General features: G+C 46.4%; 1 protein-coding gene across 5 annotated transcripts in view; it reads right to left on the bottom strand.

The window, feature by feature from the left end:
• Nucleotides 1-25,792, bottom strand: part of dip2a (disco-interacting protein 2 homolog A) — a 204,777-nt gene that overhangs the window by 88,153 nt on the left and 90,832 nt on the right. For 4 of the 5 annotated variants that reach the window (XM_056580043.1, XM_056580040.1, XM_056580039.1 and 1 more), the window contains 4 exons: nt 20,579-20,698; nt 19,199-19,318; nt 12,485-12,862; nt 6,989-7,105 (listed from right to left, as the gene is read on the bottom strand). In XM_056580043.1, the coding sequence (XP_056436018.1) occupies nt 6,989-7,105; nt 12,485-12,862; nt 19,199-19,318; nt 20,579-20,698 (735 nt within the window). The remainder of the gene's footprint in view (nt 1-6,988; nt 7,106-12,484; nt 12,863-19,198; nt 19,319-20,578; nt 20,699-25,792) is intronic. The other variant, XM_056580042.1, reaches the window with a different exon arrangement.

A 25,792-nucleotide genomic window follows, 5' to 3' on the forward strand; every position in this document is an offset into this window, starting at 1 on the left:
GGCAGACGCATCTTGGTTCAAACCCAGAACCTCTTCACGTGGATATTCAAATCAAATCAAAACACATGATGCGAGATGCAGACAGGTTTCATGTCAACGTTTCTCCCTGAAGGCACACGCCTTCTGTCCGGCCTAATGCTCCCCAAGACCCATCCTGACAGGACACATCCTCGCCCCGAACCGGACATGACACAAGAAACCCCAAGGATCGCCAGAACAGATGACATGACGAGTCCGAATGGGCTGCCTCAGCAGGGGACGGGGACAGAGAGAGTTACAACACAAGACTGAGAGAGAGAGAGAGAGAGAGAGAGAGAGAGAGAGAGAGAGAGAGAGAGAGAGAGAGAGAGAGAGAGAGAGAGAGAGAGAGAGAGAGAGAGACAGAGCGAGACAAAGAGAGCGAGACAGAGAGAGAGAGAGAGACAGAGAGACGGAGAGAGAGAGAGAGGGTGAGAGTCACAGTGACAGCGAGAGAGTCAGAACGTAAGAGATTGAAGGAGCGAGGATAGGGGAGGGAGATATGGAGAGGGGAGATGAGAGAAACAGAAGAGCCATTAAGTCACACTTTCCCTCCATGTGGGACTGTCTATTTGTGGACTGAAGCTCTCCATCCTTTGGACATTTGTTTCCACTAAATGAGCTCATGGCTAATTTAATGTGTGCGTGTGTGTCCTTGTGTGTGCATGTATGTGCTTGTGTCTGTGCTTGCCCATGTGTTTGTGTGTGTGCGTGCACGTGCGTGTGGTGTCTCAGACGTTCCAGACAGCCAGAACCAGACTATGGCCCCAGCTGCAGGCTGCTGTGTTGTGGTGTTCGGACTAAGAACCCCTCCCTATCCTCCAGTCGCCGCTGAGAAGGGGCGTCTGGAGGCCAGGTCAGCCCCTCTGGATCTGTTACAAAGCCCCAAACACAGGGAACCTACACTGCGGCACTCTGGGCCATCGACACGCAGAGGGGTACCGCGGGAGAGATTTAACTCCCATCTCTGCTCCACAATGTGGCTCAACAGCCCCACCTAGGGCCCCACACTAAATGACACGCAGAACCACACAAATCTAACTCTTGACCTGTGGTCCACTTTGGGAACAGGCTACAGGACGGCTCCACTGATGTGTGGGCATCTCTAGCCAGATCAGCGGCCTGCGTGGGTGCTGCTAACACAATATTCATATTATGTCCACTGAATTTACACAAAAAAAGATTTCCTTGTATACCTTCGACTAAGACTATCGATGCAGTTCCCATCTCAGACTGAATGGTGCCTACAGGACCTCTGGTATTTCTCACAGAGAATTTCATACACCTCCTTTAGTTCAGTGCTCAGTTCTCTCAGGGAAATGCTTCACACAGAGAGTCGCTACAGGGCGCTAGAAAAGGATTCCATCAGGAAGGAGTCGCAGCATCAATACACAACGGCCAAACCCTGTCAAACAGCTGGGGCGCACTAGACAACATTCTGGTCGCTTTGGACACAAACACGCAGACAGAAGCATGCACAAACGCGACACACACACACCAACGAGCAAACACACGCTAAGGAATCAGAGATGGTAGAAACACAGAATTACACAAACGCGCACACACACACACACACCGAACACACATACAAACCGAACACACACACACACCAAACACACAAACACCACTCACACACACACACACACACACACACACACACACACACACACACACACACACACACACACACACACACACACACACACACACACACACACACACACACACCGAACTCTCAAACACACACATGCTTGGACAGGTCCTCCTCCTCTGTGTTGTGTGTTTATGATGGGATGTGTTTGGAGGAATACAATCAAATCAATTGCATAACGTTTGTTTGTTCAAATAGCTCCTCGAATGTTATTCAGAGGCAAGGGGATAAGACATGACTAAGAGTCGAAGCTGGGTGATATAAAGTGTCTTTCCAAATCCCACGGTGTTGAAGTGCTTCGGGGCTGAGGTGAAGCCACCCCTCTGATGGGTCAGGATACAGCCAGTGGATACGTGACCACACCGAAATGGATCCAGCCACAGCCCTGATATAGTTTTAAGAGACTGGCAGCATAAGAACACATCAGGAACGGCCAAACCAATGGCTTTGATTGGACCCAAGAGGCTTTCTAAATAGAAGGAGCCTTTGTAGCATGCTGAGCTCTGTGCTGTGGCCTAGATAACTTCTGTTGGAGGATGGCTGGTTGATACCGGACACAGAAAATGGAATGCAACCAGGGATACACTCAGGTAGAACATCACAGCACCAGAGGAGGGTGAATTTAAACTAAAAATAAAACACCAGTACAAACTCACTGTTGTTAAGGATATCAACATTCGGTGAGAGACAGATCTCCACGGAGTCATCACCATTCAGATGTTAAAGGTCCCATGACATGAAAATCTCAATTTATGAGGTTTTCTAACATAAATATGAGTTCCCCTAGCCTGCCTATGGTCCCCCAGTGGCTAAAACTTGCGTTTGGTGTAAAACGAGCACTAGCTGTTCTGCTCGCCTTTGAAAAAACGGAGGCTCAAGCGCGCTGATTTGGAAATCTGTGCTCATGACGTCATGAGGAATCTCAGCTCCTCCCCTTACTCTGCCTGGCCCGCCCAGAGACGTTGGCCCGCCAATGAGACTCGACCGTGCGAGCGCCACATGTGTGTGTGTGAATACACACACTGTAACGCAAGTGTTTCTTGTCGGTTCTTTGACGTGTCTTGTATTTCCACAACGAGACTGTCGTGGGGGTTATCTGAGCCATGGTTGAGAAGGAATTGGGGGAAAGGAACTTTGGTTTGACTCGATGAAGTACATGAACTGCGACATGCCGCCGGTTGCCGCGAGGCACCATCGCCCGGCAGCGGGCAGCCGGCAGCAGGCAGCGCGCGGTTCAGTCGACTTCAGGTTGATGTGAAAGTGGAAGAACCAGAGATGTTGCAGAACCCGACAAAGTCGTTTGTGATTCATAATATCGTCTGGAGGCGCACACAATATGTTATATGATATAGATATCTATGTATTATATGATATTATTTAGATATAGAGCTCCAGGACTGTAACGCAAGTGTTGTACACTTCCTTGTTATTTGGATAACCGTTCTGCTGTTGGTGTGATGGCGCATCACGTCGGACTCTCGTCTCTGGTATTTCTACAACGAGACTCGTATTGGGGGTTATCTCAGCCAAGGTTGAGAATGAATTGGGGGGAAGGAACTTTGGCTTTGACTCCCTCAAGACCATGAACCACGACAAGGAGGAGAAAGGGATCTTTGCCGGGCAGCGCTTATGCACCTCCGCCTCCGGCGGTGGTCCCTCAGCGGGGCTCAAGCGGGAGACATTCGCCGCCAACAATCCCTTTCTCCTCCATGTCGTGGTTCATGTTCTTGAGGGAGTCAAAGCCAAAGTTCCTTCCCCCCAATTCATTCATTCGTGTTATGCGCCATCACACCAACAGCAGAACGGTTATCCAAATAACAAGGAAGTGTACAACACTTGCGTTACAGTCCTGGAGCTCTATATCTAAATAATATCATATAATACATAGATATCTATATCATATAACATATTGTGTGCGCCTCCAGACGATATTATGAATCACAAACGACTTTGTCGGGTTCTGCGACGTCTCTGGTTCTTCCACTTTCACATCAACCTGAAGTCGACTGAACCGCGCGCTGCCGGCTGCCCGCTGCCGGGCGATGGTGCCTCGCGGCAACCGGCGGCATGTCGCAGTTCATGTACTTCAGCGAGTCAAACCAAAGTTCCTTTCCCCCAATTCCTTCTCAACCATGGCTCAGATAACCCCCACGACAGTCTCGTTGTGGAAATACAAGACAAGTCAAAGAACCAACAAGAAACACTTGCGTTACAGTGTGTGTATTCACATTGATGTGGACGTTGAAGAACCAGGAACGTCGGAGAACCCAACGCGGTCGTTTGAGATTCATAATATCGGCTCACACAGCTTTTGGCCGTGATAATATATATTATATGATATAGATATCTGTGTAGGCTATATGATAATATTTAGATATAGAGCTCCAGGACGGCTAAAGGGTGTGCGCCTCGCCATTGCGATACATCCACTGTAAACAGAGCGCATGGTGGCTGCAAGCTGCTCAGGGCCACACCCCCACCCTCCTCCTTGACACGCCCACCGAAACAGCGCATTTGGGGGAAGCTCAATGTGCAACTGGCTCGGAGTGGCTGTAACTCTGCACCACGGCTGAATTTAGGGAACGTCTTTGAATACTGTGTTAGTTGCCCACTAATACCTATATTAAAGAATACATAAAATAGCATGTCATGGGACCTTTAAACAAAAAAAACTTTTCACAGAGCTATCATCCCAGTGTAGACACAGTGGCCCTCATTTATCAAACGAACGTAGAAATGAGCGCAAATCTGAACGCATGATTCATCTTACGATAGGACCCACGTGAGATTTACGAAACCTTCGTATCACACCAATCCCAGCGTACGAAGGATCTTGGTGTTGATAAATACGGCGGCTGAGATCGATCGTAATTAACGTAACACGCCCATATGAAAGCACGTCTTCAGAAGTCTCGCCCCTAACTTTTACGACATGGAGAGAAGTCCAACGGTAAAATAGAGGAATTTTCCGAGACCCAAATGGAGACGCTCGGGTCACTGGTGGATGCGAACCGTCTGGTTTTATTTGGTAGCCTAAAAGCTGGCATTAAAGGCCAGCAAAAGAATGCTATATGGAAGGAAATAACTGTTGCAGTGAATAGTGTTTCCAATGTTCGTCGGGCTACGGAAGAGGTTTGTTAATTAAATTAATTAAATAATAAATTAAATGTACAACTTCTGTTATCCAGCTTAAAACATTTCACATATATGCTATTGTTTGCATTCCGTTAAAGTTATTTAATTCCGAATAAGGTGAAGAAAAAATGGTCCGACATGAAGCTCAGCACCAAAAAACATGTTGCGGCTGTGAAGCCGGCCAAGCAAGAAACGGGGGGAGGCCGGTGCAGTGCGACTGCAGCGTAACGCCCCGTGCCCACTACCTCCGTCAGTTGTCCGTTGCCCATTGACTTTGAATGGGGACGGTCGCGCAATGCATTGTGGATCCGTCAGTTGACTTGGAGCGTTCGCCACCGTCAAAAAGTTGAAAAATGTTCAACTTTTTCGGCAGCGACGGATCCGTCATCCAATCAGATCGCGTATGCAAATTTAAGCACTGTGAGGCACGCCTCGTGCAGTGGGCACGAGGCGTTACGCCTCGTGCCCACTGCACCGTCAGTCAACGGACGTCAGAAGGCGTGGCTGACGGATGGGGGAGTAGTCTTTGCAGAGGCAACCGTCAGCCAATCAAATCGCTTCGCCGGGTTCATCCCGCTTCTTCCTGCTTGTTGCGAGGCAATATGACCCGCTTTCCCGCTTTCCAGTATCGTCAGAGCCCGAGTCGCGTCACAGTGCTTACATTTGCATACGCGATCTGAATGGATGACGGAACCGTCGCTGCCGAAAAAGTTGAAAATTTTTCAACTTTCTGACGGTGGCGAGCGCTCCAAGTCAACGGACGGATCCACAATGCATTGCGCGACCGTCCCCATTCAAAGTCAATGGGCAACGGACAACTGACGGAGGTAGTGGGCACGGGGCGTAACTCACCGAGATGACTCTGACCATGTAGTGCGCCCTGATGTAGACGATGCCCAACGTTGCTATTTTGGAAAATAAAATAATCGTGCGTGCCTCCAGGCCATCGGGCTACCATGTTCAGGATTGACATTCTGGCATCGCAAATAATCGGAACATTAACTGAATGGAAGCTTTTGCGGTTGATGTACGCGTAATCATTAATAGATAGTTCATACGCACATGGGTACAATCAACCGCACCAATCACATTTGGAAACCTAGCAATAGCATAAAAATCCCGTTTGATTCCAGTTTGCTGATCGTTATTATATGGGAATTTAATATAACGTTCGGAGAGGGACATTATAGCTGCCAAAACTGCTGGCATGGTTCGGCTAATACTTGGCTGGGAAATAGCAGACCTGTCCCCGATCTCTCGCTGCAAGATCCCGGTGGCCAAAAACCCCAAGGTAGAGCAAACCTGCACTGGCACAGGTATTGCGTTTCATCGCCTAGTTTCTCGCCTTAACTGTGGCTCCAAAGCATTGCATAGCTCCATCAGGAGATGCCTTGGGAGACGAAAACGACTCAAGAGCCATTCATCGCTCTCCATAAAAAAATCGGCACGGTCTCGAAAAACTCTCTCGTCTTAGACGTGCGTTGAGGTCCTCTAACAGAGCCAGATCTGCCATCGCTGAGACACGACCACCTATTTGGCAAAGCTCCTGTTAATATAAACAGCTGAATAAACATTTCACCTGTCACATTCTAATTATTTTCATAGCAATACTGTTTTTAATTAGGCCTGACTTGATTGTAATTGTTTGAACGGCTGGGCTAATTCCAATTTATTTAGTAATTAATACAGATGTTCAACATGGGCTACTTGTGCTGCACTATTCATCATTGAAATACCCGTGTGTTGCGCCAAAAAAACTTGCGTACACAAGCTCAGACCTGACGTGAGATTTCATCGCAGCCTGCGCTCACGTTCAAATTGATAAATGCCAAGCTCAACGTTGAAATGAGCGTACGTCCATTTTACGCACGTTTTCTGTTGTACGATCGTTTGATAAATGAGGACCAGTTTCACTCATAATATTAGATTTGGGTCGGCTGCTGTTGTGTACCGGGGGAGGACAGCAGACCTATTCCCACTAGTCTACTGCCAGCCCCGGGGCACACGGAGCAGACCCTTGATGAATGCTATAAGCCACACCTGTGTTCATTCTACAATCAGGGTAATGTCGACAAGGGTTCCATAAATCTAGACCCGTAGGAGCAGCCCTCGCACTCTAGCACAATGTCTACCATAACCAAACAGGAGGAGGAACACACTGTTTGTGTGAGGAGATAAACTCACCATCTGCCGTTTCCATGACACCAGCGTGGTGGTGATGTCCCTGGGGAGCGGCCCTCATGGAGCCCCCCTGGGAGCGCTCCGACAGCCCTGTCACGTCGGGGGGGACCCAGTGGTTATCTGGGGGTTTGGTGGCAGTGTCGGGGGAAGTTTGGGGGAACAAAGGTCAAACGCCTGATGTTGTTGGTCGGTTCAGTCATATCAGGTCTGTGAGCAGAAGAGAGCTCAGATCGCCCTTTTCTCTCTATCTGTGTGGTATGGTCGTGTTGCAGCTAACAGCAAACACAAACTCGGCCGGCACTAGCAAACGTTTCCTGGGGGGTAGACAAACTAAAACAGCCGAGTCCCCCCCAGTCCGCTGTGTGTACTCGAGGGCGGCCTGGGAGTCAGTGGGCCTGGGAGTTGCTTGCATTACTTTATACTGTAGTATAAAGTCCGCCGGGGCAGAGTGAGAGGTGCCGTATGCGTGGAGTGTGTGTTGGTATGGAATCCAGCCGTCCCTTCTGGACCGCTCGCCCTCCAGAAGGGACGGCACGGGGCCTCCTGATAGGTCAACACTCAAGAGACCGCCTGCTAGAGTACACACACACACACACACGCACACACACAAACACACACACACACACACAGGAGCACATACGTGCACGGCCAGAGATGACGATGCACACACACACACACACACACACAGAGAGCAATGATGGAACAACAACACACACACACACACACACACACACACACACACACACACACACACACACACACACACACACACACACACACACACACACACACACACACACACACACACGCACGCTACTGAAGGCAGTTGAATCCAGTGAAACCCTTCAGGCTGTCTGGGACATGTTGAGCGAGGAGCATCGGTGACGAGACCTCACTAAACGCGGCTAAACACAGCCATCAGACATGCAATTGTCTGATTAGAATTGAAACGCTGAAGCACTCTTTTCCTTTGTCTGACCGAGTGTGGCAGCCTCCGCCAGGCCCAGAGAGAGATAAGACGCTGATTGGCAGACACAGGCACACACACTCTCTCACACAGAGACACACACACACACACACACACAAAGACACACACATTTTCTCACACAGACACACACATTCTTACAAACTCACACAAACACAAACTCTCAAAAAGAAACACACACACACACAAACACACACACACACACACGCACACAAACACACGCTGCAGATACATTGCTCTAAAAAGTGCTTAAGTCTGCACTCTAAACCTTAGAAAAACTAGCAGAGTGAAAGCTCCTATCTGGCTGTTTCTGCTGCACTCATCCCAGACAGTATAGTCTGGATTTGTCAGGTCTTGCCCAGAGCTCTGAGGGAGTCTATTAGGTCTCCAGTCCCACACGGCAAACCACAGAGGGACTGGTCCGGTCTCCGCGGGAGGTCAAAGGTCAGAGGGTGCCTGGCTCCGCCCACCAACGTACTTCCGCTCAATTTTCATTTCACTTCAGTACTACGTCTGGGTTTGAGGTATACTCGCGGGTTTTCTCCGGCAAAATTCTGCCGGTCCAATCACCGAACAGAGGGAGTGGCTGAGAACAATAACGTTGAGGGCGTGCGCTAGTTTGAGTTGTAGTCAAACATTAGCGATTGGTTATAGCAGATCCAGAGTGGCACTGGGCAGATCCAATAGTTTGAAACTCCAACAGACACCCGCCTTCAATGGAGTTAACGTTTGTCAATGGAGAGAGGCCAGACTCTCTGTGCAAATTAAATGAAGTACGAGAGTCTGGTAGGACCAGAATACCAGAATGCCACATTTAAGTTAAATACGGCGGTTTCATCAGTTGCACCTCATCTTGATTTAGCAGCTGGTAATTATTATGAACCTCCTTCACCCATTCAACAAGGCCTAAAGTCAGACCACAGCAGTCCAGTAACGATATTCTACTTGCTCGCCGCTGCCCATTCACCGAGGCTATATCAGTGTTTAATCCATGATCTATTCAGTAGCACACCGTCTCCCTTTAATTCTCACACAGTAGCATATGGATCCCGCCTTTTATGATGTGTTCAATGTAAATGTGATGTACGTTATCTTGGCCTTTATCTGTTCTTCTTGATGTTCATTGTGGCTGTTTCACGAATAGGCGATATTCCTTTAGCTAATAAATCAATTCCCACGATTAATGAAGAACGTTTTGTTCAAATGAATGCCCTCTTGTTTTACTAGGCTACGGGCAAATACTTTAGACAGATAATTTGGTAATAAGCTTGATCTGTATGAGACTGGGGTGTATTTAACGGTCTGTGGATGAGAATAGTACTGGGGTGTATGTAACAGTCACTGGATGAGACTAGTACTGGCGTGTATGTAACAGTCACTGGATGAGACTAGTACTGGCGTGTGTGTAACGGTCACTGGATGAGGCTAGTACTGGCGTGTGTGTAACGGTCTCTGGATGAGACTAGTACTGGCGTGTGTGTAACGGTCTCTGGATGAGACTAGTACTGGGGTGTGTGTAACGGACTCTGGATGAGACTATTACTGGGGTGTATGAGACTAGTACTGGGGTGTATGTAACGGTCTAAGGGGTCTGGATCAGACGAGTACTGGGTTGTATGTAACAGTCTCTGTATGAAACAAGTACTGGGGTGTATTTGGTCTGGATGCCAGTAGCCTAGTGGAACAAATTAAATCAATAAAGACGATTGTGGAAGAGAAGAGAGCATTTTGTTCCCATGAATGCAGTCTCTGCATTCATGGGAACAAAATCCACAATCGTCTGTATTGATTTAAATTGTTGAATTAATAAATATTGTCTATTGGCTAAACCCATACTGAACATCAAGGAGAATAGATGTTGGCCGACAATATCAAACATTTTATTCAGATTGAACACGGCCGTAAAAGATGGAGAAATGGATCTCACTTTCTGACAACTGAAGGGAGACAGAACATGGTGAAGGTGTAGTAAATGCTTCGCCTATCGTGGTGATCAGAGTATAGTGAAGGCTTAACCTATCATGGTGAAGGTGTAGTAAATGCTTAGCCTACTGCTTGTCTCTGATAGAACACGGGTTAACCATCCCATAAATGATGGTTATGGTGAATTGATCGCGAAGTTAACAATCCTGAATGGACTGCTTTGGTCTCACGTTGGATATCAGTGATAAGGTGAAAAGGTGCAGAACTACTGGTTGTAAGATCAAGGGGAGGAGCTAATTTGACCAACGAAGACACTGTATTTCACCCTCTTATAAAAAAAGAGTTAAATAGTGCGTAAAAAAACGTTACAAAGCTGGCTCTTTCCATGTGGCATTTTGAGATCCCAAATGCTAAACTTTACGTCACTTTGAATCAACACACGTCCACAATGAGGTGTAGATGTGTCCCTTTTGGCCTTCTATCACACTTACAGAAACCACGTTAAAGGCACCCAGTGCAACTTTATGTAAACATTCAATGAAAAATAAACATTCAATTTCTAATCTTTTTTACACGTAGTAAGTTTCAATAACTCCATACCATTACATATCGACATTCAAGGAGCAAAGATGAGACGTCGCTGTGTGGTGAGAACTGATAGAAAATCGTAAACAACAACAATCGCCGGTGGCGAGAAGCCATTTTTCCATTGACTGGAAGCCTGCTTTATTTATTGTAGGTTACAAAAAATAAAGAAAATGGCGGCATTGTTGTTGTTATCGATTTTCTATCAGTTCTCACCACACAACGACGTCTCATCTTTGCTGCTTGAATGTCGGTATGTAATGGTATGGAGTTATTGAAACTTACTACGTGTAAAAAAGACTAGAAATTGAATGTTTATTTTTAAGCCTCGAAAGTTGCACTGGGTGCCTTTAAGAAATGAACACACTGATCGCCTCCCTTTGTCACAGATCAAATCAAACACACTAAAGAGTTGGCAGTCTGTATGGGACAGTGGAGGCTTCTCCATTGAGGAGAGGGAGGAATATCCTCCCTAACATTGTTGAGAATAAAAAATGTAGATTGCCCAGACTATTGTAATGAATTAATGCCCTTAAATATGACTACTTTATTGCCTTTGAATATATAATGTTCGTTTCCCTGGGTAAAGGGACATTAGCACCCCCTATCGCCTATTGACAATTACTTCAGGGAGGAACGTCCTCCCTTCGCCTCCGTTCACTCCCATTCATTTCCCCAAAAGTACTGGCGGCCGGTGGATAACATGGGTTTCAATGGGAGAGAGGAGGAAAATCCTCCTCTGAGTGGGTGGGACCTTAAGGGGTCTGATTCGCGCAAAAATCTATCCGTCTGCGCTATGAACCAATAAGCAGGATCCCTGGACGTTGAGCAGTGTTGCCAGATTGGTCAGATTTCCCACCCAATTGGGCTAACCATGTTATGCTGGGACAATTATCTTTGGGCGGGAAATCTGCCCAATCTGGCAACGCTATCGATAACAAACCCGGTCTGCATTGCCGCGGTGCTCAGTCAAGACGCAGAGCAAGTGAAATCTGCGATAGCGAGATCCTAAATGAACAATGGAAACATTGGAAACGGAGGACATTGTTAACGTCTTATTACAAAAATCATTCCATTCATTCAGTTACAGTGCTAAGTTAGCGACCAAAGAAAGAGGTAGACCACTTCCCAAAATCAAGGTCATCAGAAGTAATGGCAACGTCAGTGTTGTGAGTGCTACATGGTTTGCTAGGTACGCATGGCTTACTGGTAGCATTACAAGCAATCTACTTTATTGCTGGCCTGTTTGCTTATGAATAATAGCAAATCTCCAACGTGGGCTGTTCATGGTTTCACTGATGTTGTCTTCGCAACGCAAACAGCAAGGAGGATTGACCTGATCTATAAACGAAGTCCCTCAATCTGAATAGTTAGGCTTACAGCCCATGTAAATAGTTTTGAAATAATGTTCTTGTTGTTCTTTTACTAGTTTGTTACTCTGACCGCTCTGTTTGATATTGTGGAAAGGGTGTTAGTGAATGATTCAGAGCATGATGCATTTTAAATGGCATCACTTTGGTTCTTGAGTCTTTTCTTAAAACAATTGTAACTGAAAATAAACATAAGTTAAATAACTTCAGTCAGTGAGGGCAAAAATAGGCCCAATGATAGGCCCAGATTTTTTTATTTACTTTTACAAATCAATAGTAGGCCTGATTTGACTAATATGCTTTGCATCCTTTCCTTCTCAAATTACGGTGTATGGCTTTGTATACATTTTATTCACATAACTCCCTCCCTGCTATTTTGTAGTTCACCAAAACACCCTGAAACAACTTGAGTCTCACATTCTTATGCCACCATACACCAACAGTGCAAGCAGGCCAATGGCAACCAAGCGCACAGTCCTTCCTCCCTCACTTTAAAAACCACCAGCCGCCACTGGTATGGGACAACCCGGGACAATTGGTCTGTGTGTTCGTACGCATTCGTTACCATGGAGACTCAAGTACTGTGCTGCATGTGTGTCTGGATCCTGGGTGCGTGTGTCCTGTGGGGTCACTGACCTAGCTGGGTGTGGGCCATGAGGTCGGCCAGGGCGTTGGCGTTGAGCACGTGCCCGCCGCCACTGCTGTGGTTGGCGGTGACGGAGGTGTTGTTGGAGGTGACGGCGGTGTTGTTGGTGGTGTTGTTGGCGGTGAGGGCGGTGTTGTTGGCGGGGATGGTGGAGGTGTTGCCGGTGGTGTTGCTGTTGGCCCCCCGTCCCCCGGGGTGGGATGAGGTGGAGGAGGCGGAGGATGAGGTGGTGGAGGAGGAGCCCTGGATGACGCGGTTGAACCAGTGCTCCGCCCCGGGGTGGGCGAGGCCCGGGAACGGGGCGGTGGCCGTGGTCAGGCGGCCCTGTCGCCGTAGCGACCCCTCGTCCTCCGAAGCCGACGATGTGTCTGTGTTAAGGTGGAGAGAGAGGGGGGACCGTGTCACTAACAGCACACACACACACACACACGCACACACACACACACACACACACACACACACACACACACACACACACACACACACACACACACACACACACACACACACACACACACACACACACACACACACACACACACACACACACACACACGCAGTTTACAGGCAATGCTGTCCCATACCATGGCTATGTGGTTGAACATTAAAGGACAGTACAGGTCTGGGGATCAAACCATCATAACCATCTCTCCCAGCTGTACTGGGACATCCATCACCAGTATGACTTGTCAAAATCATTGGTTCTGCTCAGAGCATTTTGCCTTAACAAGCCTCGGATGTAAATAACAAGAGTAAAGCACTTGGGTCTTTGAGGTGAGGCCTTTAAGTACTTGGTGGTGAAGTCATATTGTCCACACAGTCAGAAGTGACAGGTTCACATTGACTCCTAAAGCCCAGAGTGCTGTATCGCTCTTGGTGTTTGTATTCTTGGCAGCTCACCCTAAATGCTTTTCAGCAGCATCAGAACCAGGAAGTCATGTTGACTGGGGGTTCTGGTAACGGATGTTTGAGTGAAGCCAGGAGGGAGGGGTACGATGGTTTGATCATTCAGACCTGGAGGGTCTTTAAGATAAGACAGCACTTTAAACATTGCAGATGGGAGATCGGGGATGCATGACAAGCATGTAACCCAGCGGTCTTAAATGTTTGGGATGGAAACCACAGCAATGCTTTGTTGTGATTTCTTTATGGAGCTTATATACACACAGGAGCGTTACATATAAGTAGGAAGCAGAGGGGGAGGATGGAGGCGTGGTGTTGGTTTGAAAGGAGGGTGGTCTGATGTCCCCAGCATGGCTCGGTTGGTCTGGTGTATTCACACCAGGGAAAGGGAAGGTGTGTACTGATGAAAGTACTGGACTGAACGTGTGAGTGGCGAGTCAGGGATCAGTCAGGCCTTACTGTCAGCCCTAGGCTCTGGATCCCAGAAACATGTCTACACCGAGGATAAGACATAAGGTTCATGTGATTGTGTATCTAGTTCATCTTCACTGCCTCCTGTATGGGACAATAGTGAAAAAAAAGCTATTATGGAATGCGATTGAATTCCCAGTGACAGGTCATTAAGCAGCAGGTTGAGGTCAGACACCTAGGCACGCCTACAGGTAGACTGCGTAGACATTGGGAATGGAACCAGGAACAACACCCGCGCCACAGCACCATTAGCTTCAATAATGAGCGAGCACAAGTAAACAGACTAGACATCAGTGGTCTGTATCAATAATGAGCCAGCACAGGTAAATAGACTCTAAACATCAGTGGTCTGTATCAATAATGACCAAGCACAGGTAAATAGACTAGACATCAGTGGTCTGTATCAATAATGAGCAAGCACAGGTAAATAGACTCTAAACATCAGTGATCTGTATCAATAATGACCCAGCACAGGTAAATAGACTTTAGACATCAGTGGTCTGTATCAATAATGAAGCAGCACAGGTAAATAGACTCTAGACATCAGTGGTCTGTATCAATAATGAAGCAGCACAGGTAAATAGACTCTAGACATCAGTGGTCTGTATCAATAATGAGCCAGCACAGGTAAATAGACTCTAGACATCAGTGGTCTGTATCAATAATGAGCCAGCACAGGTAAATAGACTCTAGAACAGGGATGGGCAAATGGCCCCTGTCGCTCAGTGCGGCCCGCAGATAACTTAAAATGTAATTGAAAGTTTATTAAAAAATAAAAAATGATGGTGTGTTTTTACAGAAACCTCGTTCAAGAAAACCATACCTTTCCGTCAAGATGAGAACCAGAATATCTGTTATTATAATTATAATAATATAATTATTATATTATTAAAGTATATTTCTCGCTAGAAATTTTATTAGAAACACGTTTAACGGTGAATCGGTCCTAAAATATTGCATTTCCCATTCAGATAATAAAGATTAATAAAGATCATACACATTCACTGACTGAAGATTATGTAAGGAAAATGTACATTTCTCGCTAGAAATGTCATTAGAAACGCGTTTAATGGTGTATCTGTCCTAAAATATTGCATTTCCCATTCAGATAATAAAGATTAATAAAGATCATACACATTCACTGACTGAAGATTATGTAAGGAAAATGTACATTTCTCGCTAGAAATGTCATTAGAAACGCGTTTAATGGTGTGTCTGTCCTAAGATATTGCATTTCCCTATTCAGATAATAAAGATTAATATAAGCTACGCCGTGTTCCGGAGCCGCGGGGGATTCTGGGAATTGGGGTTCTCAGTTGACAAATGGGGCTTTGGTTAACTTGTTTTGTTGTTAGGATTAAGTGGGGTTAATGGGTTCGGGATTTTATGTGGTTGTGTGTTGTTCTATTAACATTGTTCGTGTGTTCATTATTGTCGACACCGTCACCGAGAGTGACGTGACCATTGTTTCGTGCAGCTGTTCCGTGTTGAAGTCTCGTTCAATAAAAACCAACTCTCGTTGTCGAGCGTTCAATAAAAACCAACTCTCGTTGTCGAGATTCTCGGGCATCTTCGACAATTTGGCTATAGATTGTCTCATTACACGCTAAATAATATAATTAAAGCCTTGTAGTGACCGTAACATAATTCACCTACAGTATTTCGTTATGTGTTGTTCTTTCAATTGTGTTGTTGTTTACTGCATGTCATTTACGTTCTTGGTGGTTCAGGGATCGCGGTCCCTAAGGATTACGTGCGTCTCATGACGTCACAGACCATGCTGGATTTGTTTACCTTCAGCACGCTTTGTTTTCCGGTTTTCTTTTTTACAAAATAAACGAGTCACACGGCTGTGTGCTCAACGTGCGAAGTTGTGTTCTTAACTTAGGCCTATTGCAATTTCCACAGCCTAATTATATATATAGGTTTTGGCATAAACATAACTAGGGTGCACTGTACTATCTGCGCACACCCTTTCTGAAGCCTCTCTCTCGCTCTCTCTCTCTCTCTCTCTGTCCCTCCCGCTCTCTCTTTCTCTCTCTCTCGTACCGTTTTGTGGAGCACGTTAATTGTCTTAGAACACTCCCATTCAGAATGCATTGGTTTACATTTCGTTTTGTGTAACACGCAAAAAGTCGGACTATCGTGCTCGGGAACACGCTTCAATAGATTAACGTTCGCGCGCAGGAGCACGCAATTGCGTGATACCGGGCGGCTGTGGCTCCTCACAGAATGATTGATTTTGTAAATGCCTTATCTGAGGAGAGCCCAAATCAAGGGATGAAGTGAGAAAGAAAACACTGCAGGAAAGAATAGAGGTGAACAGGCCCGGATTAAGCAGTCACAGGACCCTGGGCACAAATGTTGGATGCCCCCCCCACCCCCCCCGGAAAAAAAAAACAGTGCTGTGGCAGGTGTTTTTTATTATTAATGATTAGGCCTATTGTAGCCTATGTCACAACAGAACAGAAATGTTTCTATTGCATATTATCAACAAAGCATTATATGCTAAAACAAGAGAAAGAAACATTTAACAAAGCTAAATGATATGCTACCATCAAAATGAAATACTTTAATTATTTGTTTATTCGATTTGTTTATTCAGTTTATACTAGCCTAGCCCTATCAACTTATGAATTGCTGAATGAACATATGAACATAGAGTTTTTTAATGTGACTGGCATCATCCCTTGGTCTCCTTTCTTCACTCAGGATCCCCTATCACGGTCTGGTTGTCTGTCTTTCTGATTTCCCCACTTCTGTCCTCTCTTTCATCTTGATCCTTAAACTAGTACTCCTCTCCGCCAGGGTATGTCTATATAATGAATGGCAATACATTACACTCAGAAGTTAGTAAACAGAAGTAAGTCTGAATACAAATATGTAACATTAAATGAGAAATAATATATATATGTTTATGTCTCCCTCCCAGAAACACCTGTTAGAAAAACTTCTTACGGGCTCTCCTATTAGCAATGTCAGTGATAACTTCATCGAATTCCAGGCTCCTGAGTAGCTCCGTCTCGATGGCCATGAGTGACAGCGCGCTGAGGCGCTGTTGCGTCTGTGTCGTTCTAAGCTCATTTTTAATTCTGGCCAGATGTGAAAATGATCGTTCCCCTTCACAATTTGTCACAGGCAGGGTCAAAAAAATACGGAGAGCTATAAAAACGCTTGGGAAAGTTGATTGCAGACCCTGTTTTAAGATCATCTTCAAAAGCTTTTGAGGAGACTTATCCTGTTCGTTTTGTATGAAGCTTCTGAACTGGATTATTTAATTGGCCAAGTCGACATCTAAATCAGATGGGTATGACATGCAGAGCACTTCTGCCTGTTCACGGATACTGGTCAAATTGTCAGTTTCCATAAAGAGTAAACGTTTCTAATTGAAACCGAGGCAACCGGCGTGCGCTGATATTGACTCATTCGCAACTTAAAGGGGCCCGCCCGAAAAAATAAATAAAAATAAAAAATAAAAATCAGACGAGTCTTGGGCCCTCTGGCTGGGCGGGGCCCTGGGCACGTGCCCATAAAACCCATTGGTTAATCCGGCCCTGGAGGTGAACATCACCACTCATCAACCACATCCCACTGAATAAACCAGCTCTCAGTGTTCATTCTGCTAAACCACACTGACCAGAGTGAACACCCTTTCATGGAGTCAGATGTGAGGGACCCGATGGCCAGGGGGCTGCTCTGCCTCTCTGAAGGGGCCATAGCCTTCATTTAGATAGATGAGCCACGGGTTGGTGAAACGTCTAAACTCTGAATTAAACCATCTTGTTGTGGTTTTTGGTGGACTATGAAGGACAAATTCATTAGAAATAAGGTTGTGGGAGAGCATCAATGTGTTGACAGCTGACCTCTGTGAATGTCTGTGTGTGTGTGTGTGTGTGTGTATGTGTGTGTGTGTGTGTGTGTGTGTTTGTGTGTGTGTGTGTGTGTGTGTGTGTGTGTGTGTGTGTGTGTGTGTGTGTGTGTGTGTGTGTGTGTGTGTGTGTGTGTGTGTGTGTGTGTGTGTGTGTGTTTGTGATGAACCTGAATGAATGTGATGAACCTGTACATTCTAATTCCATTTGCCTTTTAAATCGGATACATGACACAGAATCAATACGTTTATTCAAAAGCTCGAGACGGCAATCCAAAGGAGATTAGACTCCAGTTCCACACAAAATGCACCTCCATGCTTAGCATACACTATTAGTTTGTGGTCACTTGTTTACTGCTTCTTTTGCACATTGCAACCACTTTGGATCGGAAAAAAGAAGGGAAGAAACAATATAGAAACAGGATCAAATAACAGACCAACCACAGGCAGAACTGCGCTGTTTTGCTGAATATGAGATAAATTAGATACAAGAGTTCTTGCAAAGAATTGATATAACCTTGAAACCAACAAGCAAAGCAAACAACCACAACATACATGTCCTCCATATCAGGGCAACGTGTCAGCCCTAGCTCTCTGCCCTGCCCTAGCTCTCTGCCGTGCTAGCTCTCTGCCCCCGCGCTCCCTCTCTGCCGTGCTATGTCTCTGCCGTGCTATGTCTCTGCCCCCGTGCTAGCTCTCTGCCCCCGCCCTAGCTCTCTGCTAGGGCCCTAGCTGTCTGCCGCGCTCGCTAGCTCCCAGTGCTAGCTCTCTGCCCCCACAAGGCTTTCCACCCCGGCGCTAGCTCTCTGTCCCGGCGCTAGCTCTCTGCCCCAGCGCTAGCTCCCAGTGTTAGCTGTCTACCCCGGCATTAGCTCTCTGCCCCTGCTCACCACATAGCAACGAGGGATCGTTCTGACACAATGCTTGCCCTCAGGCCGCCTTGGAAAACACGCGTAGGAGGATGACAGCACCCACTAGAAAATGGCCCAAAAGGCTGACGTCTTTGATATGACAGGTCAGGAATGTGATGAGACCTCCCACAGGGCATTGGGGAGTAGGCTGGGAACCCGGTGGGAGATCCCCAGACAGACAGACAGACACATTGATCTACTGGAATGCCATATCCTGGACAGACACAAATGGCTCCAGACTTCCTCCTACCACACGCTGGGACGCATGGAAGAGCACACGGCCTGCGTGTGCATTTTTATCTGTGTGTGTGTGTGCCATGTGCATGGCATGCACATGCGTTTGCGTCCGCATGTGTGTTTGTGCGTGGTCACTCTTCGTGTGAAAGCACGTGACACAATGGAACCAGCCCACAGTCATTTTACTCACTTAACATTTGCTGTCACTTTCTATAAGGTGTTTTAATCAACATGTTTTGGAAGCCAGACAGAATAAATATAATTGAACGGGCCTTCGGTTGGTCTTGTTCCACCACAGAGGGGAGGGCTCTCACCTGGGGGGGTGCATGCCTCGACGGAGGACTGAACTAGCACCGAGCGTCTCTTGGAGGGCATGGGCATCTTCCTCTCTTTGTACTTGGCCAAGGCCGCTTGGACGGCTTCTGTGTGCAGGTCTACCAGGAGGAGCAGGAGGAGAGAAAGGAAGAAGGAAACGTTAGAGAAGACATCTGGTGCTTATCACACAGAATAATCACAGTGAAACAGTAGAGCCGATGTCAAAACATAAAACCCTTTTGATGATCAGGCGGTCTTTCAGTTATCACTCACCGCACATCGAAGGTTTAATTTGAAATGATTGCTGGTGATGAAATGATTATTAGTTATAGTTGTACGAGGACTGATCGTGTTGTAGAGCCAGACTCATCCTATATCGAAGCACTCAGATCAGGACAGCGTTGCGTGTGTAGTGCTGTTCCCTGATAAACTACTCAGATCAGGACCACGTTGTGGTGTGTAGTGCTGTTCCCTTATAAACTACTCAGATCAGGACCAAGTTGTGGTGTGTAGTGCTGTTCCTTCTGTTCCCTGATAAACTACTCAGATCAGGACAACGTTGTGGTGTGTAGTGCTGTTCCTTCTGTTCCCTGATAAACTACTCAGATCAGGACAACATTTTGCTGTGAAGTGCTGTTCCTTCTGTTTCCTTATAAACTACTCAGATGAGGACTACGTTGTGGTGTGTAGTGCTGTTCTATGATAAACTACTCAGATCAGGACAACGTTGTGGTATGTATTGCTGTTCCAAGATAAACTACTCAGATCAGGACAACGTTTTGGTGTGTAGTGCTGTTCCTTCTGTTCCCTGATAAACTACTCAGATCAGGACAACATTTTGCTGTGAAGTGCTGTTCCTTCTGTTTCCTTATAAACTACTCAGATGAGGACTACGTTGTGGTGTGTAGTGCTGTTCTATGATAAACTACTCAGATCAGGACAACGTTGTGGTATGTATTGCTGTTCCAAGATAAACTACTCAGATCAGGACAACGTTTTGGTGTGTAGTGCTGTTCCCTGATAAACTACTCCAATCAGGACAACGTTGTGATGTGTAGTGCTGTTTCCTGATAAACTACTCAGATCAGGACAACGTTGTGGTGTGTAGTGCTCTTCCCTGATAAACTACTCAGATCAGGACCACGTAGTGATGTGTAGTCCTGTTCCTTGATAAACTACTCAGATTAGGACCAAGTTGTGGTGTGTAGTGCTGTTCCCTGATAACCTACTCAGATCAGGACAACGATGTGGTGTGTAGTGCTGTTCCTGCTGTTCCCTGATAACCTACTCAGATCAGGACAACGTTGTGGTGTGTAGTGCTTTTCCCTGATAAACTACTCAGATCAGGACAACGTTGTGGTGTGTTGTGCTGTTCCTACCTGACCTGAAGCGCTCATCCCTGGCATTGGTGGCCCGGGACTTGGGGTTTTTGTTTCCAGGGAGGGGGGCCTGCGCAGAGACCTGGATCCGGTGGTCCCGCTGCAGGGAAGGGTCTACACCTGCACACAAACCAGGGCCACAAACCAGGAAGACAGCAGGACCGTCAGCATTGGGCCTGGATAGACTAGTTAGTCATTTATCAGATTATTTAGCCATTTATCTGCTTAGTAATTATCAGACTATTGAGTCGTTTATCAAACATTTTAGCCATGAATCTGATTCTTTAGTATCCCACGATCTAACCATTAATCAGATCATTATGTAATTTTTCTGACTGCTAGCCATTCATCAACTATTTGATCATGTATCAGACTATTATTTAGTCATAAATCAGACGATTCAGCCCCTATCAGATGATTCAGCAATCATCAGACGATTCAGCCATTATCAGACGATTCAGACATCATCAAACAATTCAGACATTATCAGATAATTCAGCCCCTTTTCTGAGGAGTCAGACATTTTCAGATGATTCAGCCCTTTATCAGACACTATTGTCCAAAGGGAAACCCCCAAACTGAGGTTGAAACCCAGAACCTTCGGGCTTGGGGCCCAACACCCTCCCCACTGCTGGACCATCCTGCCCTGAGCCAGGGGAATAAGAATAGGAAGATTTCTTGCTGCTTTAGCTAACCATGGCTCAAAAATCACAAACACAAACAAATTACAATCCGTACATATTCAGCCAAGTGATAACAGTATTCAGGGAAAATAGAAATCCATATAAAGCAGCAGGAGCTCGGTAACAAGGTAATCTTTAACAAGATGTAGAGTAGTAGGAGCTCTGTAACGAGATGTAGAGCAGTAGCTCTGTAACCAGATGTAGAGTCGCAGGAGCTCTGTAACGAGATGTAGAGCAGTAGCTCTGTAACGAGATGTAGAGCAGTAGCTCTGTAACGAGATGTAGAGCAGTAGGAGCTCTGTAACAAGATGTAGAGCAGTAGGAGCTCTGTAACGAGATGTAGAGTAGCAGGAGCTCTGTAACGAGATGTAGAGCAGTAGCTCTGTAACGAGATGTAGAGCAGAGGGAGCTCTGTAACTAGATGTAGAGCAGTAGGAGCTCTGTAACGAGATGTAGAGCAGTAGGAGCTCTGTAACGAGATGTAGAGCAGTAGGAGCTCTGTAACAAGGAGCTCTGTAACGAGATGTAGAGCAGTAGCTCTGTAACGAGATGTAGAGTAGCAGGAGCTCTGTAACGAGATGTGGAGCAGTCAGAGCTCTGTAGCGAGATGTGGAGCAGTCGGAGCTCTGTAACAAGATGAAGAGCAATTGGAGCCCTGCAAGCACGCCGAGTCTGTCAGCAAGCCGCTGAATATTTAAATGTTCTGCAACACTCCTTGTCAGTCTGTCTGTGATATAAAGTCTCTAGCCTCGTCCGACGTGTGTACCCGTAATATCAGGGAATCCGTTGAACTGGCTCCCCAGATGGAACACCAGGAGCGACAGACCCGGGGAACGAGGCCTCGCTCACCCGCAGTGCAGAAGGAGTTCCTAGCCATTAAGGTCGACACCCTACTAGTGCTACAATGGTGTCTAGATGTTCATAGCTGTGGACATCCTGAGAACACGGCTGTTAAAGGACACACGTATTAAACTAAAGAGAGCAGAGTTAAAAGGTTTGTTGCTGGCATATCAGAGATCTCCTCCATATCATAGATCTCCTCCAGTGTGTGTGGTGATGGGAGGTTCAACCTGGGGGCATCCATTCTCAAAGCACCACCAGTGGGCAGCAGCACCCATCCCAGATTGTCATCAGTCCCTCTCGCCATCGATCACACACACCCCACCACACGGGGCCATGCGAGGCGTCCTCCTCATCCGTCATTCAACCCTGTTTCGACTACGCCCACTTCAGTGGCCGCCACATGTAGGACACCAACGCGGGCACGGCCCCTCTTTGTCTCACTTTAAAGCCCTTCAAGTTCAAGGGGGGGGCTGGGGGGGACAGAGGCTGAAGGCTCAGAGGCTGCGGGCCCAGAGGCTGGAGGGCCCAGAGGCTGGAGGGCCCAGAGGATGGAGGCTGAAGGCCCAGAGGCTGGAGGCCCAGAGGCTGAGGGCCAAGAGACTGAGGGCCCAGAGGCTATGGGCCCTTTGAGTTCAAGGGGATCCAGAGGTCGGGGGCCAAGAGGCTTGGGCCCAGAGGCTGGGCCCTGGGGGCCCAGAGCCTGGGCCCTGGGGGCCAGGAGGCCGGGGGCCCAGAGGCTGGGCCCTGGGGGCCAGGAGGCCGGGGGCCCAGAGGTTGGTGATCCTCTCCTGTCAGATCATTGCACTTCCATGGAAGGTTCGACAGGGAAATTAAGTCTCTAGCTGGGTACCAATGTGTGCGCTCCCTTCCTGACAAGAAACTGGCAGTACCACGGAATCTGCTACAATCACTTCTAGTGCAATGCTTTAATTTCTATGCTATGTTTATGCTTAACTGCGTTCAGATGTCTTTCATATCTTATTTTCAATGTGAGCAGGACTCTAGGGGCAACGCAAACCATCTTCAAAGCTATGTTGCAGGGCAAGCATTAAAGAAATTGCAATGGACATGAATCAACACAGACACAATGAGAATTCAGGGCCACATTCTACGGCTCTTCATTTAGAAAGAGTCGTTCATAGGTCATCTTGGAGTCGGAGATCGCTTTGCCAACGCATTACCGCTCAGATGGAGCTGGCTGAGAGGCTGCTTTGGGTTGTTCTCTCTGTCCCATCTTCTGAACTTTCACCCCTGAACCAGACAGTGGTTGAGCTCAGCGAACGCGGTCTCAGAGGCTCTGCCAACAGTGTGGGTCATTTGAGGGCACAGGCAGCAACCCAAGGACACGCCAGCCTGCCAGATAGCCTGCCATTAACTATCCAGCCAGCCAGTCAGGCAGCCATAAAGTCAGTTATTCAACAAGTCAGCTGGTCAGTCAAAGAGTCAGTCAACAAGCCAGTCTGATCATACAGTAGCAGCTTAGAGAGGATCAGTGAGCTCCACTCCGTCAGCAACTCTCAGACACACCAGCACAATCAGCAATGCTCAGCAGCAGCCAACACTATAGATTACATCTGCTATAAACCAGGACGAAATGCAGATGCATGTGCACACAAGCGCACGCACACACAAGCAAACACAGGATTTTTATTACAAATTGATAAACAAACACATACCTAATCCAGATGTGTGCATGTTATCTAATTTAAAAACACGTGTGTTTAATAAATGCAAACATCCAGAGTACTAGTTATCAAAATCGTAAAAGATCCACGTACATGCAGCCTCCCACACACACACACACACACACACACACACACACACACACACACACACACACACACACACACACACACACACACACACACACACACACACACACACACACACACTTCTAGGCACGGACAGAGCGATAGCTTTTCCCAGCCCCCAGAGAACGCTGGTCTATCAAATCAGCCAGGCTACCGGGTCTGGTTGCCGGGGAGAAGTCACTTCACAGAAAAGTTGAAAGCAAGCCAATCAGAGTCAATACTCTGTCCCAACAAAGACGGCTATTGGCTGGGAGGGAGCCCTCATGAGTCAGCAGCACCTGTCTGACAGAGCCCTGCTCAAAGAACGGCTGACATAATCAGAGCATTTCCGTTAAGAGCCGCTTGACCAATGATGTGTGTTAACAGCTTCAGTTGCATAATCAGAGATTATCTAATTTGAACAATATCGCACAAAGTACTGAAATGGACCAAAAGTTGAGGTCGATAAAAGTAATGGATAAAATGTTGCAATGTATATTTTTTTATTATGCATTATACTTAAACAACAACTAGTTAGGGAATACTTTGCAAAACAAACCAATTCTAAAAATTCAAAAGCAGAGAAAAGCGGATCAAGCAGATAGATCCCATTATTCATGTTCAGTGAACACAGGAATAACTATAAATAAAAAAAATTTAAAATGTTTTTGATAAGATAGGTCTTCCAGTTTGAGGAGGAGAAGGAACAGATCTGGAGAGACCATCCTCTGTTGAAGAACTGGTCCGGAGAGACCATACTCTGTAGAAGAACTGGTCTGGAGAGACCATTCTCTTTCGAAGAAAGGGATGCAAACACATGTATGACAAAAAAAGAGAGCTACCCGAAGTCGGAAAAATGTGACGGCATGATATCCTATTATCATGAGAAGGCCTATGCTATATGCTATATGCCTAGAAAGATAAAAACTATATTAGTTACTCAGTTAAAGTGACTTTTTAAACTAAGTTAATTTATTTTCACACACACACAAACACACACCTCTGTATTGGGTTTCGGAGAAGCTGTGCAACACTTTGTGTAGTTATTGTTGTTTTCACTTTCCTCCGATGAATGTCTGCCTTACAGTGTGCATACAGGGCATGTACACCCCTGCTGGCATAATTAATTTCTTTAATGCAGAGTGTGCACTTAGCACATAATTTTTTCTAAATTTTTTGGAAAAAATCAGACAGTGGAAAGTTATGCTTCACTGAATTCACCTCAGTCGTGACTTCTAATTTTATCCCTGCCACTTCCAACTGCACTTGCACCCTGCGTCCTGCTGCACAATAAGTGCATCCTTCTCCGATATTTCCCACCACTATCCTCGGGTCGGGCCGGGCCTTTGACGAGCGTTTTTATTTTTATCATTGGTTTATTGGCCTAATCTGAGGAGAAATCTATGCCATAAACAGAAATATTATAGGCCTTTATTACACAGGTCTTCTCAATGCCGCGGAACGCTCCGTTCATTTTGGTAGTAGTCCGGTGACTTGTTAACCCCAGCGTCTTCCGTTGCTAAGCGACGTCACCGTCTTTGCGGACAATTTATAATTATTGCTCTGCAGTCAGTTGCACCAGCAGAATGTAAAGCCGATCATAAGTTTGGGTGTAAAGTCCGCCTTAACCCTACGCTCGACGTAGCTAGTGTCAAACTAAAGGTGTTCTAAATTTTGGTTGCACCACCATAACTTAAGTTGTAACGTTACTAGTAGTGCATAAATTGTACCAGTGTCGCTTTTAATGACGTTTAGGTAATTTCAAGCCAATCATTGACAGCTAACAATGTAAACAGGAAATACTGGCAAGTTTCCACCTTATCCGAGTGAAGACGCGTTAGCACCCAAATGAGAGGGCAAACAAAACAGTTTCAGTCATTCATTCTCTAAAATATGCT

This window comes from Gadus chalcogrammus, chromosome 20 (assembly GCF_026213295.1).
Source record: "Gadus chalcogrammus isolate NIFS_2021 chromosome 20, NIFS_Gcha_1.0, whole genome shotgun sequence".
NCBI lineage: Eukaryota > Metazoa > Chordata > Actinopteri > Gadiformes > Gadidae > Gadus > Gadus chalcogrammus.